Raw genomic sequence first — 17,916 nt, 5'->3', positions numbered from 1 at the left:
ACAAAGAACATCATATTCCCCATTCAGTATAATAGTGAATCATTATAACTTCATTTGTCATAAAAATGCCAGCAATACAGTTTGAAGTACAACTTTGTAATTTTCTTCTCCATTGTGCATTTCTAGATATGCATTTAGTTCACGTTTTCCAAAAACACTGATTTCAAAAGAAACGAAAATCCAAAGAAAAATTCTGTGAAACACCCCGAAGACTTCTGCTGAAGACAGCTTTCTGTCTTAGTCTTTAGTCTTCTGCGAAGACTTACTGAAAGTGGAATCAGATTGACAGAAGTTTAGTTAGTACGAGAAAATAGCTCTTATTGAGCAGGATGTGAGATAGATGGGCATTTTTTCATATAAACTCCAATCAAACCTCGTAGAAGCAATTATATTATTCAAGCATTGCCTAGAATAATACAAATATCATAAATTAACAAGACAAAGTCATTTATGATACTGTTATTTTTTCTTGAAGTGACGTTTGTTCTGAAGAGAGCTCCTAACTACCAAAAACTGTAGAATATGGACACACATAAAGAAGAGGCTTACATACTTGGACGGTTTTATTACATTATTTTATGTATTTTTACAATGAGATTCGGCTTAATATATTTACATGGAAATGAAAAAATACTTTCAATACACTTTGTTACTAAAATATTAGCGTAGACATACATTAAAATTCAATCTTATTGAAGTTAATTATTATAAATAAAAACAATACACAAAATATCATGATCGGCTGCTGGTTATCGATTAAAATGGACGGATTCTTAATGTTAAAATTCAATAACTATTCAAATGTGCATTTCTGGCTCGGTTGCACATAACAAAAACAGTTTAAAATTTTAACCGTGATTAATTTCACGAGAACCAATCAGAGAAGGCCTTTTTGATAAGACGGCTTCTCTGATAGTTCTCGTGGAATTAATTACAATTAAAATTTAGCCGGCTTTTGTACAACCGGCACTTAGTGAGTCTATTGATGTACATTACATGATTACTGGCAACAATACGGTATGCTAAGTTAATTATAATACCTAATTTGTATAAACATTATGTAAACTCAAAATTGTATAAAAATATTATATAATATCAAACATTATGTGGGCTATTTGTATTTACATACAAAATAAATTTTTAAGGTACATTAATGACGGATACTACTATTTTGATGAATCTCTTAATAAATTATAGAAAAATATGAATTATAGTTCAGCCTCAATGAACATACAAATAGTGTCAGCTATTTTCCTGCAAATACACCAATAATTTCGTAATAAATAAAAACAATGATAATAATGAATTGCTATTTCAGTTGCTGCTGTAAGAATACTGAATAAATCAAGTACAAAACCTGTCAAAAAATTGTATAAAATTGCAATTATATAAGTATTATACCGCAAAAATTGTATAAAAGTAACACTATCCAATATTCAATGACAAACTGGCTAATTAAGATATTTGTGAAGATAACCTAGAACGTATTAAAATAGAAAAATACAGTTTATTAAAACTAATAGAACAATCATAAAAAAGTTTAACCTTAAAAAACACTGAATATGAATTACATTTACAAAAGAATGAATAAGGAATGGTTAAAATTATGAGATTCAATACAGACATTAAACAACATAGAATTGATTAAACAACATTAAAAAGATTAACTAACATTCATTATCAATGTAATGGGGCTAAAAAATTGAATAATTGGTTGGTTGTGCTTAGATGAGCATACATGATTGATATTATTGAATTATGAATAATAAGTTGGAAAAATGTTCACTAATTCACATCCCCGGGTCCCCCTAAACACCTGTAATGTAGCCGTTTATTTGCCATTTATTTTCACAGTCCGAGATACCCCTTTCTTTAAAAATTCAAAAGTGTCGACGACAGAAAAAATTCATGACAAGCAAAATTAGACTGGAAAAATAGATGCCGCTTGGCAGTCGGTTACGAGGACGGGCACTGAAACTATCTACAGCAGATAAACGTGCCTGACTCTATGCATCTGTTTTGGGACACCATTCTCCAGAAACAAGTTTAGTGAGTTTTTAATTATATAATTAGAGGGCAAATCCTGTATCAATATTTTCACTGATATTCTCTAGAAGGAACTTCAGTAACGGCCAAAGTTCGGTGTGCCGAGAGGCATCTTTCATCGTCGTCTATACTTTTGAATTTTTTAACAATGGAGTATCTTAGATTGTGAAAATTCATGGCAAATAATAGGCTACATTACAATAAAGATATATTTATAAAATGAGTATTTTCTGAACATTCAAACAATAATTGAATACTCTTAACAGTCTTTTGTAAAGCAGTGCAACATGAAAACAATGATATAGTGAAAATATTCATATCATCTAATATAAAATTTACAACTATAGCAAACTGCCAATACATGGTTTTTCATTGATGACTAAATGTAGAATTCTTACTTCATGATAGGCAGCATTGTGAGAAAAATAATATTCTTAATTATAGTTTTGATATATTCAGATTTATATTTCATTGTTACAAGAGTATATAATGAATAGTCTACTATTTGAAATATTTTATTGTATTAGAAAATCATTTAAAAACTGTCCAATATACTCTGGAAAAGGCACTGACAAAAATTACCAAGGCACAACATATTAATCTACAGCGAATTTACTGCAGGTCTGCAAGTTCATATTATAATATAATCTAATATACATTATAATGATCTTTGAGTATCAAGAAATGCAGCTAAGAAATAATTACTTCAGGATCTACAGTTTATGAAATTTGAAACCCCGACAAGACATCAGAATGGTTGTGAAGTTGATACATAAATTAAACTATATAATGATAGAAACGTTTTCTCAATAAAGATTGGCAGATCAGATAATATTTGTCCTTACACAATCAAACCAATTCATTCTAAAACATAAATAAAGTAGAATGTTTTTAAAATTGCAGTTAAGTTTGATAAAAAAATCATTAATATCGTCATATTGTTTGGGATTGTTTTATGGAATGCATATGGACTATTTATGGAACAGGTATCGAGGTACGGTCAAAATTATCACAGAAGATGGTACAGAATAATATGCTACTTTCTTTAAAATGCAGCTCTTTCAAGGCGATCAATAAAACTTGAGAGAATTAACAAGATAAAACAAAGTTTGAATTTAAAAGTAAAACGTTGACACATTGTTTGATGCTAACATGCAAGTTACTAAAACTAGAAACAATAATTTTAAAAACAGATTATTAGAAACAATAATTTAAAAATATGATAGACAGTAATGGTTCATTATCATTCAAATAAAATATAATTGTATATTAATATCATGGCATGAGAGCAACGTGGCTGATTGCGATAATAAATAATATCAAGATTCCTATAAATCTATGTACAGTGCAAGTCAAATTGATCATTACCTCTATTCACAGGCGTGGCCTGACTATTAATGAATACTGAAGCTGCATTAGCTTTGCTTTCAAGAGAATGTTGGGTGTTTTGGAGCTCCAGCTTCACCTCACTGATACAAAGATGGCCGCACATCCCAGGACTATGAGCGGAAGAGAAAATTGTAATTGGGAACCTGTGTTGCAGCCGTCCTTACTGATACAGGTGCAATATTCCATGAATATGTTATAAGAGCCAGTCCGCATCAGGCAGTACCTCTCATCACCACCAATTCCAGGCTCTCCCAAATAGGCGCAGCCTCTGTAGTAGCGCCATTGACCATGCACTGCGAACAAGTTCAATAACAAAATGAAGTAATCAAGAAATATAAATAGTTGTTTTCAGAATATCACTGATTTATACTCTGAATTACCCTCCTCACCACCAATACCAGCAAGGCCAGATGGGTTCATTGGGATCATTCCACTTGAAAATTATACTGAGTGGCGCAAAAAGAATAGTCGGATTTGAACTGCGTAGTTGTATAAGAGGGAGTGAGAAAGTGGCCTTCAACGGCCGTCAGTAGCATTCAGTTTGCCGTGAAATGACGCAGTGGACGGTTGAGCATCGTGTTTTCGCTGTGGAGCAGTTTTTTAGAAACAATGACTCATCCATCACAGTGCAGCGGCTGTTTCGGCTACATTTTAATGTAGGACGTTTTGGACCAATTCCTGATCGTAGATCAATATTGCGATGGACGACTGTTTTTCGGAATACAGGGTTAGTAATGAGTAGCAAATCAACTGGGCGTCCTCGCACAGCAGCTACTCCAGAGAATGTCAGAGCATCAGTGCTTCAAAGTCCCCATCGATCCACCAGGCAGCGTGCTCCAGCTTTAGGCATTAGTCGCCGTTCGTTACAGCGTGAGTTGAGGTTCCACCCGTACAAAATTATGAGAGATTTTGAATCACAAACGAGATTTTGAGGAGCGACCTCAAACGTTTTTGTGAACAAATGCTGGACGTTTTGTACTCGGGGGACAATATCGTGCTAATGTCAGATGAGGCTCATTTTCATTTAGACGGCTATGTCAACAAACAAAACTGCAGATATTGGGCGGCCGATAATCCCAAACAGTTACACCAGAAGCCTCTACACAGTGCCAAATTGTCAGTTTGGTGAGGGATATCAAAATTAGGGATAAAAGTAAAATAAAATATCAGTACCCTTTGAATTATTTTATCACAACATGTATCAACATTGAAACATTTTTATTTCTATTTATAGGCTATTACAAGTAGCCTTATACAGAAGAGACAAAATTAGTGATTATTGGACCTTATTTCTTTGAAGAGAACGACACAACTGTGACTGTGAATTCAGTGGACACACTACACGAATATGGTTTCAACAGGATGGCGCAACAGCCCTTACCGCAAACAAATCGATGAATATTTTGAAATGCATGTTCCGCGGCCACGTCATCTCACGCTTTGGTGACGTCCATTGGCCCGCCAGATCACCGGATCTGTCAATGTGTGATTTTTATCTCTGGCGGTATCTGAAATCCAAGGTGTATGCAAACCCCGAAACCTCATTGAATTAAAGGAAGACATTCGCGAGGAAATTTCACTGATTGAAGAGGAGACAATCGTGAAGGTGACGGGAGAACTTTGAAGAAAGGCTCCTGATGTGTATAAATAAAGATGGACAACATCTTACGGAAGTTATTTTCCGTACATAAACTTGGGTTAGTAACACAGTACAGTACTTATTTTCTGAAATTGTATAAGTAAACAAAGTCAAACATGTGAACTAGGTAATAATTATGTTGAAAATCAATAAAGTTATATTCATTTAAAATGTGACCATTCTTTTTGCGCCACCCCTGTAGTTACACCAAACCATTCCATTTGAAAATTGCATATAGAATCTAATAATTTAAAATTTGGATAGGTTGGTAAGAAGCCTGATAAAAGAAATTGGAATTTCAAAAAATGAAAACAAATTGATAACAAGCTCCCAAAGTTGAGTTACGTATCTGTATTAATCGATTCTACAGCGTGAGTTGAGGTTCCACCCGTACAAAATTATGATTACTCAAAAATCTCACGAACGAGATTTTGAGGAGCGACCTCAAACGTTTCTGTGAACTATTAGAATACCCTATTCCACCCTCTAGGTTTCCTAATAATTGCGAAGTATTGCTACAACGCGGACTAGCTACAGTGGATATGGGTCGGGGTCAGTAGCCGTACTGACAGGTGGAGTTACCGGACCTACACTTCTCCCTCTATCCTGATTCTTTACCCTCTGCTTCTTTCGCGAGATTTTTAATTTCAGGGGAAGAGTGTTTGTCCGTGCCGTTGCTGGCCGATTCGGCCCTCGGCCTTTGGAATACAGGGTGGGTGTTAAGGGAGATTAAGATAACCCTATGCAAGGAGACGGATCTGACTATCAGATCCCTACCAATAATTCTATTTTTAAAGGTAGTACGCAATCTGAACCAACTGCGAATTGACGGCGAGCAAGCTGTACCTGCAAGCCCGGGATGTGGTTTTTCTATGGGGTTTAAGGTGAGAGCTATGGGGTAAAGGTATGACGGAACTATGGAGTTATTAGTAGTATTTAAGATATAGTTAAATAGGGCACGGTATAGGGTGTAAGCTATAGAGAATAGGGTGCAGGGTATGAGGTATACGGTATAGGGTATAGGGAACAGAGATCAATAATAAGATTATTATTCTCTACAGCAAATAAATATCTGCTCAATAATCTGCAATCTGAGAATTGCGCTCTAGCTCTCAGCAGGCTGGACCTGCTAGCTAAACATAGTATATCTATTTCAATTTTATGATAATTAAAGTTTGGAGGATGAGGTTTCGGGTGTCGGATTTCTGAATCGCGAGCCTGCAGCCGCGAAAGGATTTTCGGCAATTCTGAAACTGCTAAACAGGGTTTCCGCCCTAATCTGGTGACTGCGCGCCGGTTATTAAGGGCCAATCTGTGACTGCCCTTGAGGGTATGGGAATCACTCTCAATCGTCCGAAACGCTTTTAAATTAATAGTCAGTATGTCGACTATTATGAGAGGTTAGGGAAGGGTTAACAAGGATTCTCCTAAGCTTCTCGCTGGTCTGAGAACCGCGACTGGGTCAATCTCTAATCTGTGGCTGAGATCCTGCTCTACATAAGGTTTCCTACACCTCTCGCTGGTCTGAGGACCGCGACGGGGACGATCTCTAGTCTGGAACTGAGATCTCGTGCTAAACAGGGAAGGAAAAATTAAGAGAAAGAAAGAGAGAGGATGCCGCAGTCTAGGAACTTCGGCAAGGGAGTCCTCAAGCTGTACCTGAGAGCTAGAAGGATTTTAGAATAGGGAAAGTGAAGAGAAAGTAAGAGAAAGGATGCCGCAGTCTAGAAACTTCGGCGAGGACGTTCTCAAGCTGTACCTGAGAGCAGGAAGCGTTGCAGTCTGTGACTTCAACAAGGACGTTCTCAAGCTGTACCTGAGAGCAAGAAGGATTTTAGAATAGGGAAAGTGAAGAGAAAGAAAGAGAAAGGACGTCGCAGTCTAGAAACTTCGACAAGGACGAACTCAAGCTGCATCTGAGTTCTCTAGGAAAAGGATTGGGCTTTTCCTACTTGGAATTACAGCAAGTCTGAATTTGCTAAATAAGTTAAAATTAGGGCCACCTAATGATATGAAAATTAAATAAGGAAAATACACCCCTTAAAACTGAGATTACCTTATTACAGAAGAGGAAATGCACACAAGTGACCAGTCCTAACATACAGTTACCTGAATCACTGTAGAACCAAATACGGAGAATAGCGAACAAATTCCCGCACTAAACTTAAACGTCGTGAAGCGACAGAGTTGAGACTTATAAATTAAGCACTCAAAAATAATCCGCTATAAGAGCCTAGTTAAATTTCCCACTCAACTATTTGTAGCACAAACTTGAGATCCCTTACAGGTTTCAAAACCAAGGATAACTCATTCACCCCCAGTGATACGAATCTAGGAAAAATAGCCGACAAGAAAGAAAATCCCACAAGGGAGTTCTAACTTCGAGTTGTCCGGAACTCGTCCTACAATATTCTATATTAACACAAAATAGAATAATTCCCCTAGAAATAACGAGTACCGGGAACGTCGTAAGGAGAGGAGATTCGCGACCCGATCTTACGCTCAACCACCAAACAACTGACTCTCTCCCAGGTTTCCCTGAAGCAGCACCGGGTCGCTGAAAATTAGGAGGCCGGGGGAAAAGAGATTGCCGACCAATGGGAGTCTGAAAAGACGATCACGCCACTGGTCATGTGACAGGGTTTGACTCAGCTGCTCCTGATGTTAAGGGTGCAGCTAATGATGACAATACTGCTAATTCCTATAGTACGTAGATTAGGCCGGTAAACAATATTTCTCACCAGAAATTACAAGAAGAACGATACCGACTCAACTCGGTAGTTGCCTATCGCTTTGATGATACGGCTGCTGCTGCTGCAATACTAAATACGAGAACGCTCAGAGTGGTAAACAATATCTGGAAATTTCTGGTTATGATGAATCTGTTGCTGATGATTTATAGGGGTTGACGGCGATGGTGATGATGTACATAAACAACTACGAGTCCAACAAAATATATCTGGCAGTCGACCCCATTCTTATTCTATAATAGAATAAATTCGCTAAACTTTGCACTAGACGACGGCTCTCCATCTGTCACAAAAATTCACTTTGTGACAGACCAAATGCTGGACGTTTTGTACTCGGGGGACAATATCGTGCTAATGATGTCAGATGAGGCTCATTTTCATTTAGACGGCTATGTCAACAAACAAAACTGCAGATATTGGGCGGCCGATAATCCCAGACAGTACACCAGAAGCCTCTACACAGTGCCAAATTGTCAGTTTAGTGAGGGATATCAAAATTAGGGGTAAAAGTAAAATAAAATCTCAGTACCCTTTGAATTATTTTTATTACATGTTTTATTTCAACATTGAAACATTTTTATTTCTATTTATATTACAAGTAGCCTTATACAGAAAAGACAAAATTAGGGATTATTGGACCTTATTTCTTTGAAGAGAACGACACAATTGTGACTGTGAATTCAGTGGACACTACACGAATATGGTTTCAACAGGATGGCGCAACAGCCCATACCGCAAACAACTCGATGAATGTTGTGAAACGCATGCGGCCACTTCATCTCACGCTTTGGTGACGTCCAGATCACCGGATCTGTCAATGAGTGATTTTTATCTCTGGGGATATCTGAAGTCCAAGGTGAACGCAAACCCCGAAACCTGATTGAACTAAAGGAAGCCATTCGCGAGGAAATTTCACTGATTGAAGAGGAAACAATCGTGAAGGTGACGGGAGAACTTTGAAGAAAGGCTCCTTATGTGTATAAATGAAGATGGACAACATCTTACGGAAGTTATTTTCCGTACATAAACTTGGGTTAGTAATACACACAGTACAGTACTTATTTTCTGAAATTGTAGAAGTAAACAAAGTCAAACATGTGAACTAGGTAATAATTATGTTGAAAATCAATAAAGTTATATTCATTTAAAATATGACCATTCTTTTTGCGCCACCCCTGTAGTTACACCGAACCATTCCATTTGAATATTGCATAATTATGGAATCTAATAATAAATTTAAAATCTGGATAGGTTGGTAAGAAGCCTGATAAAATAAATTGAAATTTCAAAAAATGAAAACAAATTGATAACAAGCTCCCAAAGTTGAGTTACGTATCTGTATTAATCGATTATACTCCAATATTAGTCGAAATTTGTTTGTTATTTGCATAGTCTTTGAATACTATGTAATGCTGATCTAACGGTATGATCACGTATGAGACCATGCATGACCACGCGTGCAGATGAGAAACAAAATCTGAAAAGAGCCGCAGAAACATTTCTCACTTGTCTGTCGCTGCTCACACGGAACGCCATCAGCAAGTGCGCGCAGAAACAAAATCTAGAAAGAGCTAAAGAAACACGTTTTGACTTGACTTGTCTGTTCACACTGAACGCCACCAGCGTCCAAGTGCACGCGTTCCGTGTGAGAGTTTCTATGACTCTTTCCATATTTTGACCCTATTCTCCCGAAGTTTTGCTATGTATCTGTATTCATTCATTCATTTATTGTATAAAACACTATAAGCATAATACAATTATGACATTGAGGAAAAACTAGGCTGAGCCTTTACTATTTCTCTCCAAAAATGTTTATATGTTGTCCAAAAGTTAAGGTTATGTAATCACACACTGCTTCGTCACTTGATTTTCGGTCCAGGAATAATGATTTAAAAATATTGAATTTTGAAGGTTGATGTTATACTCTGAATGAATCACAGAATGTATCACAATAAATTAAACATTTTATAAATATTGAACTTATTTGAAAAATTTGAATACAAAATCAAAAACCTACTCACTATTATGATTATACTGCAGTACTAGTCGATATTATTAGTTATTTGAATAATACAGTATAGGTACTGTTAAATTAAGACCAATGTAAACTTATTGAGTGAGTTTGCTCTCAGCGAAAAAAAACAGCAATTCTATTCAATATCTTTTTACAGTAACTACATTAAAAATTACCGAGTTTATTACTTTTGTAGCTTAGTAGTTTAGAACAGGCTACCTCCTGTGCATTAGCTAAAAGTCAATCTGAATCACTATCACTGTAATGTAAGGTCTAATAAACTAGGCACAATAATTACTGCTTTGAAAAACCATGGAGTGGCCGTAGTGGATTAGATACTGGCTTTATAATTCAGAGGCCCGGGTTCAAATTCCAGCCTGGGTAAGATATCTTTTCGGGCTACTCCCGTTCTGCGGATGGAAAAATCGAGCCGTCGGTCCCGACTACCTAAAAATCGGTCGTTAGGTCATGTCAGAGGCCCTGAAATTGAACAGTTGTGACCTGACACTAGACCTGAGCCAGCCAGGTCACTCAATATTATTATGAAAACCATAAATCGACATGGTAACCATAAATTACAATAACATCCCAGTGAAGTGTCATCTGAGTATAAAATAATTAAATTTACTGTCAAGCTCCTATCTAGATTAATCATGAAAGTTTGATTAATTTTTAAACTGTACATGAGGTGGATGTAAGCAAGTCAATACTTATTAAAATAAAACACCAAACTTTAAAATATTTTTGCTCATAGAAGATACTGAACTAGCTTTCAATACCAGCAATGTATTGTCAACAATGACGCAACCTGGAAAAGAGTTGATATAGTTTTTTCTTCAATAAAGTAATTAGGCTATTTCATGTTCATTCTTTCTATAGAATTGCAAAGGATAGCCAATAGTCAAGTTGATACTTTAGAACTACAATTATTATGTTTAAGTTACCTTTCTGTCTAATTTTCCTGCACATTGTAGGTCGAACATCTTTGATATGTGGAAGATTATCCTGCAGCTTACAGTCGGTGATAGGCAAAGTACTGTTGTCGAAAGGATCTCCACACTTGGGATCGGCATCCGAACGACATGTCCAGCATTTTATACTCTCAGCTGTAATTAGAAAAACAAAATAAGCACATAAGTTAATGTGAATTAAATTAAAATGCAAAGTTGATAATATATTATGTTTCTCTTGAGAGCCACTTCTGAAGCAGTATAGTTAAGTAAAGAAAATGAATACGAATAGCAAACACACACTTGTCAGAGGAATAATACGGTAAATATTATAAATAATGATGGAAAAATATACATTGCATGCTTAAATCCTGGCATGTAATAACATAAAAATGGCATTCCATTTCTCAATAGTTTTCAAAGAATTAAATCATCTGACAAGAGGATAACTATTGGATCAAAACACTTGCCTAATCACAGATTTCTTTTTTCAAATCATATTGTTGCAAAACGCGTATAAAAGGTTAGGGAAATAAAACATTGTGAAAATCAAAAATCTTGTTATCAAAATTTCATTATTTACCTTACGTTATATATTGTTGTAGTTTTAGTGTGTACATCTGAAGATATTATTAGTCAACATAACCTAATTGTACAAAAAAGATGAAATAAAAATAATAGCCTAACAGAATAAAAAAATTTAGAACAAAGATGAAAATGAAAAGAAACAGTAATATAAAATCACTTACACTATGAGTAACTTAAATGTAATTCATTATAATTAATTTAACAACCGTGAGAAAAATGTTATTAATGTTCAGTACCAAGCCTAATAATTATTTATACTTACCTATATAGATCATTGGCAATAAGCATAATAATGATAATATAAAGTGCTGTGAGGCCATTCTTATACTTATATAAACTTTTAAAATCAACAAACAAATACAAAATATAGAAATATACAAGTAATTTAGAGACAAGCACAGCACTGTTGTTTGGATTTGAAGGAATTTGTAAACTTCACTCAATCGCACGTATTCCTTGATCAACCGATTTTGCCACGCCTTTTAGGAGCGGTAAACTAGAAAAAATCGTTTTCTTCCAATGCTGAATTTGATAGTCTTTCAAATTCTTAAAAATGAAATGTTAGGTTTAGATTAAATTAATTTTTTGACAAATAAAATATATTTTTATTGAAAAAGAATGTTGAAATTGTGGGTGTGTTTATCTGAGTTTGATTTCCAATCCTACAGTAGCGCCACTTGTAGCGTAGCTTTTTGCTGGTCGTTTGAGGTTATGTTATGACTAATATTTACAAACATTATTATTTTAAACTGTGATTTGAATTTTATTCTTTTTTTAATTTAAAAAAATGTATTTTGGTTTGATCTGCAGTATTTTTATTGCTCTTTCATATGTTCAAGAAGGTAATGGCGATATCAGCTATTTTTGTTAGATTTATCCTTGCATGACAATGTTTCTATTTTTCCTTGAATATCATTTTTCGAATCAAATAATATTTGTAATCATATTAATACAAAATACGATTATCTTATTCAAATTTCAGTACACTTCAACCTAATATTCGCTAACATGAGATTATTAATTATTATACAAATTCAACATTGAAAGGTTACCGTAGCTAAACATTTTAAACATTGGGTGCGGTCACATAGGCTTAACTGATTTCAATGCTTTATAAAAGATTTTTCCTGTAATATATTTTCATAAAAAACAATCCATAATCATCATAAATCATATTAAACTACATTTTATAATTCTAACAGATGAAGATCAATTTCTTATTCAATATAGGCTAACTTTGTTCAATCGGTCAAGAGATGTGACCAATGTTGAATTTTCATTTAGTTTAATGTCTCGCCAAATTGAGTCGCTTGTAAATGTCTCTCCAAATGGCCAACATGAGCGGCTTGCGTCTTGCCATCTACAGTTCCACAATGCATTGTGACCAGAAGACGAGCGCCTCATCAAGATCAGTAGTAGGGAGCCTTGCCTTCGTTCGTTCGTCTCTTCTCGACAAAAATCGGAGCTAAGGCGAGAAGAGTTGTAGCAATATACACTCTTGCTCTTGTCATTTGTACGCAAACGGTGAGAGTGAGGCGCTGAATTCAATCCTGCTGTTTGCAGACGTTCTACATTCTACAATTGTTGGTAAAAATGGTGAACCCACAGGAGCAATTGCAAGAGCACATAATCTCTTCTCGGAAGCAATAGCCTGGTAGCCTAGTTTGTAGCTGTAGCTAACAAGCTGCTTCAATGAACGAAGACCCCAGTAATTGATAAGCACCCTTGAAAGCACAAATCTCAATAATATACCAGTGACCCTCCCTGGATTTGGCATTGAATGTTGAACTACACATTCTTGGATTGTGTCAGAGGCTTTCCTGGCATATCTCATCAGGAAACTGAGAGAGCTCGTCCCGACAGAAATCGAAGTGAAGGCAAGCCGAGCCGAGTAAAGGCAAGCAGTGGCATCGTCGCCATCCACACTCTTTAATGCACTCGGCAAGAGTGTGGCACCGGCATAAAAAATAATCATCATAAAACCTTTCTATTTATTCGTTTTTGCTGAGTGTCATGCTCACTTAAGCTCCAAGCTTGTTGAGTCAGTAATGGAAAGAATGATTATTTATAAGTTTGTATCATGTGATGTATGCTCTGTTTTTTATTTTATCTTGCGTTAGATGTTATAATGTTTATTTCTTTCTGATTGAAGGTTTGGCAGTGCAATGCTATCAGTGTTCGTCAGCCGAAGACGCTGAAGGCGAAGATAACTGTGGCGCTTATAAGAAATTCAACAAAGACAGGCACATCGCTGTAGAGTGCAGTAGTGATGAATCTGTAACACCTGGTACATTTTGTATGAAAATAACACAGCAAGGACCTCGAGGTTTTATATGTAAGTACAGTAAGCAAGTATTTTTGTAAAAATGTCTGTACAATTCTATTGGAGAGGTCTATTCAATGATTTCTGTATCAGACTAATCGACCCTGAAAATCCTCTTTACCGCTTGTGAGAAGACGATGCACCACTCATTAACTAGCAAGCTGTCCCATGCTTGTTGTGTGCAGCAGCAGACTTCAAATATTTTTTGTCTGATATTTGTCTTTATGATGCTTGCCCTCATTCAATTGATAGAGTTTACTCCAGTGTATCTAAATTTAAGGAATCGTTATTCTCTGCTAACAATGAAAAACATAGTAGAAGATATAATTTTGAATTTCACATTAGTCTTCTCACAACGTATTTCTACGGCTCTTTCCAGATGTTATTTCTTATCTGCGCGCTTGGTCATGCAATGTATGATCTCTCGTGCACTTATGTGCATCCAATGTGATCATTCCCTTAGCCTTAAGAGAATGGCAACGTTTCATAAGTATGCTTAGTTGCATGGCCCGAGTTAATAGCAGTTAAAAGCTGCTATAATAGAAAGAAAAACGTTAAAATGCATTCATTTAACTTATTCATAGCATGCTATGCCAGCTTACACCTGAATTAGTATTAAAGCGTAGCCAGCTCCTTGAAGACTGTATAGGCCTATAACTAGAGATGATTCAAGCAACCAATCCATATTCATTGGCTATTCATTTACATAATGTAGATCAGGCTTCTTCTTTGTCATGCGAACTATTTACGGTCATTTCATATCATCCTTTATACTTTGTACTGTGAACTATGTAGGGGCAACACGCGCTCATTTTAAACTACTGTCTTACAAGTATCAGTCCTTTTGTACTAATGTAATATAATTATGTATATTGATAATTTGATTAATTGTATTGTATGAAAATTCAATTAATTGTATTATATGAAAATTTGATTAATTATCACTCTGACGTTTCCGATTGCCATGTTTATATGATTTAAAGGAATAACACCTTTCTTATAATTGAGTCTTCAACATATGAATAACACAAAAAAATTGAACATTTCTATTGTCAGAAAAATAATTCTGACTATAAAAGATTAGAATAAGTAGAATGTAAATCGAAAAGATTCTGAGGCACCCAATCAAATATCATGTTAACAAGCTACTCTCCATAATGAGGGTGTGATCACATTGAATGCGTGTATTACAAGTGCAAGTCGAATCATGCATGAGCCGAAAACAAATGTGAAAAGTGCCATTGAAACACGTTATGACTTGCAAGTAGCTGATTTCACTGAACGCACCAGCAAGTGCAAGCGTTCAGTGTGAGTGTTCCGATTGCTCTTTCCATATTTTGTTTCACATCTGCAAGCTTGTTGATGCATAACCAAGCGTGCATTTGCACATATACGCATCCAATGTGATCATCACACACCAACGCCTTGGAACGAAGTATCATTCCCCAAGTTACTTCTTGAAATTGAAGAGTAAAACTTGTTGAATTTCGCAGGGGACGGAAGGTGGAGGCAGGTTATCCGTCGCTGTGCGTCAGTGGCCGAAACCGGAGTGACAGGCGTTTGCAACTGGGGCGTCATGGAGAACGGCGTCTATTGGGAGGAGTGCTACTGCTCAGGAGATGGCTGCAATTCTGCATCATTCCTATCCTTCTCACCTACACTTGCAACCCTATGCATTCTAGTAGCTATATCCAAGTTTCTACCACTATGAGATGATACCTCTCAACAAGAAAAGCATCTGACATGGATTGTCAATCGTCTTTCAAAAGCTGCCTTATAAAATATAATTAGGAAAAACAAGGAATTACGTCAAATTGGTCAAGATACTTGAAAATACGGGCATATCATTCCAAACAGTCGACTAGGTAATCAAAATATCTATCATTTGTACAATTAGGCCCGCTGCACAAAAGCTAAATTTTAATCTTGATTAAATGACACGAGAAACAACCAGATAAGTTTTTTTCGAAAAGAAGGGTACTCTGATTGGTTCTCATGTCATTTAATCTTGATTAAAGTTTCGCTTTTCTGCAACCTTACATAGTTGTGTTTTCTATTTCAATTTATTCTAGATACTTTTATACTAATTCATGATGTACATCTTTAAACTTGACCTCTAGCGAAGTTCTAGGTGAAACACAGTTCTTATAATTAATGCCCTTTTTTTACTTATACAAAATTATAAACACGATGTACGTACAGTTTTAGCTTTGATGTTTAGTAAACTAATTATTAAACTTTTAATATTGTGCACCATTTGTAAAATTTAGAATGTAGATTTAGGCTTACATTAGGCGGGATACACTGTAGAACAAGGGATCTGTATTCTTATAGTACACACTTGTATCTATGGAAAATGTTTTTAATTCAATAAGCAAAATGACATTGTAAGTACCGTAAGTTTGTTGAAGTGGGATTTCAATAATGCCATGGACTATTTGACTACTTAATCAATTATTCCTTGATCAGAAGCAATGAAACTTTTTAATCAAACGAACTGAGAAAGTCAGTAAGATTTTAGTAAAAAATATTCGTAAATATATTTTTAGATCTTATAATTATTTTCAACTATGAGCACGTGCTCACTAATTTTGCTCTGAATAGTTTTTATCGCTCTCATTTTTATCGGTATAGGCTCAGTGTATTGAATAGATGTACATAGTGCCTTATGAATTTCGTATTTCGTATTCTACTATAGGCCTGTCACAATATTGTTATCACACAAACATGAAGGAAACACCTTTTTACTGAATTTGAGATTGACTACTCTACTTGTTAATATTGTTTTTGGAATTTATTAAAAGTAACCGTATTGATACATCATCACCATAGAATGAGTTGTTCACCATAGAACGAGTTGTTCACCATAGAACAAACACTATGTTGAAATTCTAGACTAGTAATACACTAGCATGGTGTAGTAGGCTACGGCTACACCATATTATTCATAGTAAAGTTAGTGCCTTCGAATCTCAATATCTTAATTGTTATGTAGTTGATCACAAATCATATTATCGTGATTTGTGCTTATGCTATAATATAAGAATCCAGACTCATCTAGTTTTCAATGTTACTCTTTCAATATATTTTAATTGGCCTTGTGGTTTTGAACATAATTTATTCTTAACACAAATTTACTATTTGTGCCAATGAACTCTTTTATTGTTACACAGTCTTTTTAGCCTGAATTTCAATTTATTTATTAATACAATTTTTAATGACATTATTTCTTAAAAACAAGTACGGTAAGTTGCAATTCGCAAATCATTCTCAGTAACAGTATTTGCATATCGCTCTATTTTAGGTTAAGCCGTCCTTCTCATTTTAATTCATAATGTTGTTTCAGATTAATATAAATGTAGGCCTATTATTCATCATTGATTGTTAATTTTGTATTAATTTATTAGATAAATGTGGTTTTAATCCGTCCTACGATGACTTACTCATCTTTGTCTATTTTCTCTGCTTTATTACCGTGATGATATTAAGATTTTTATTATAGCTCAAGTTCTATTATTGCACAGAAATGTTCTTAGCCGTCCAACTAGAATGGTATTATATTAGTTTTTAGGTTTATTGGCATGTTTCATTCAATTTCTTTTTATGAATATTTTGTAATTTTTTTAATGGATTAAATTTATATTATTTTGAGTATTATATTATGTGGTTTCTATGTTTTATTGCCTGAATCTCATGTTAGAGTCTTGACCCGTAATGTAAACCACCATGCAGCTATTGAAAGTCATACTTATCTCATAATATATCAAATATTATTTGTGTAGTCATAGAGAAACGTTACAGTACCGTAAAATATACAATTTCATTCATTCGTCTCCTGTTATAATTAATAATAAATTAACAACTTTCGTGGAATTATTGTGCGTTCTCAAAAGTGAATGCGTCATTTTCCTGGTGGCTCATCTAATTCATGATAACTGGTCGAGTCATGCGAGTATGAAAGACTCATTGCACACATTTGATAAAGCAAAACAACATATTAATTTAACCCTAAAAATCTGGTGTGGCGCACTCACACAACTTTCCTTGCCGTTATGAAAATTGCCATTATAATTTAAAAACAATCAGCTGACGAGATCAATTCTGCTATCTCTTCCAGTGAATCAATGTACATGTATTCTAGGTACCTTGCAGTGAATGATCTAGTAGAATCAACCAAGGTGCCTGGGATACATTCAAGGTACATTGGAATCAACAGT

At 35.1% G+C, this 17,916-nt stretch overlaps 2 protein-coding genes across 2 annotated transcripts; one reads left to right on the top strand and one right to left on the bottom strand.

The window, feature by feature from the left end:
• Nucleotides 1-550: 550 nt before the first annotated feature.
• LOC111062500 lies at nt 551-11,858 on the bottom strand. The gene is made up of 3 exons (XM_039444996.1): nt 11,639-11,858; nt 10,783-10,944; nt 551-3,728 (listed from the first exon to the last, which is right to left on the bottom strand). The coding sequence occupies exons 1-3, from the start codon at nt 11,694-11,696 to the stop codon at nt 3,508-3,510; spliced, it is 441 nt and encodes a 146-aa protein (XP_039300930.1). The 5' UTR covers nt 11,697-11,858; the 3' UTR covers nt 551-3,507.
• LOC111062499 lies at nt 11,851-17,356 on the top strand. Its single transcript, XM_022350187.2, has 3 exons — nt 11,851-12,218; nt 13,529-13,711; nt 15,193-17,356. The coding sequence occupies exons 1-3, from the start codon at nt 12,164-12,166 to the stop codon at nt 15,408-15,410; spliced, it is 456 nt and encodes a 151-aa protein (XP_022205879.1). The 5' UTR covers nt 11,851-12,163; the 3' UTR covers nt 15,411-17,356.
• Nucleotides 17,357-17,916: the final 560 nt, after the last annotated feature.

The sequence above is a fragment of the Nilaparvata lugens genome, chromosome 1 (assembly GCF_014356525.2).
Source record: "Nilaparvata lugens isolate BPH chromosome 1, ASM1435652v1, whole genome shotgun sequence".
Lineage (NCBI taxonomy): Eukaryota > Metazoa > Arthropoda > Insecta > Hemiptera > Delphacidae > Nilaparvata > Nilaparvata lugens.
This window is presented reverse-complemented; position numbering and strand designations above follow the sequence as displayed.

Bases quoted from the DNA above. Each gene is read 5' to 3' on its own strand.
- LOC111062500 (XM_039444996.1), bottom strand. From the start codon at position 11,696: ATGGCCTCACAGCACTTTATATTATCATTATTATGCTTATTGCCAATG. The intron at 10,945-11,638 runs GTAAGTATAAAT...TTCTAATTACAG, and splicing joins ATTGCCAATGATCTATATAG to CTGAGAGTATAAAATGCTGG. The intron at 3,729-10,782 runs GTAACTTAAACA...ACTTGTTCGCAG, and splicing joins CAGGAAAATTAGACAGAAAG to TGCATGGTCAATGGCGCTAC.
- LOC111062499 (XM_022350187.2), top strand. From the start codon at position 12,164: ATGTATTTTGGTTTGATCTGCAGTATTTTTATTGCTCTTTCATATGTT. The intron at 12,219-13,528 runs GTAATGGCGATA...TTCTGATTGAAG, and splicing joins TCTTTCATATGTTCAAGAAG to GTTTGGCAGTGCAATGCTAT. The intron at 13,712-15,192 runs GTAAGTACAGTA...TGAATTTCGCAG, and splicing joins AGGACCTCGAGGTTTTATAT to GGGACGGAAGGTGGAGGCAG.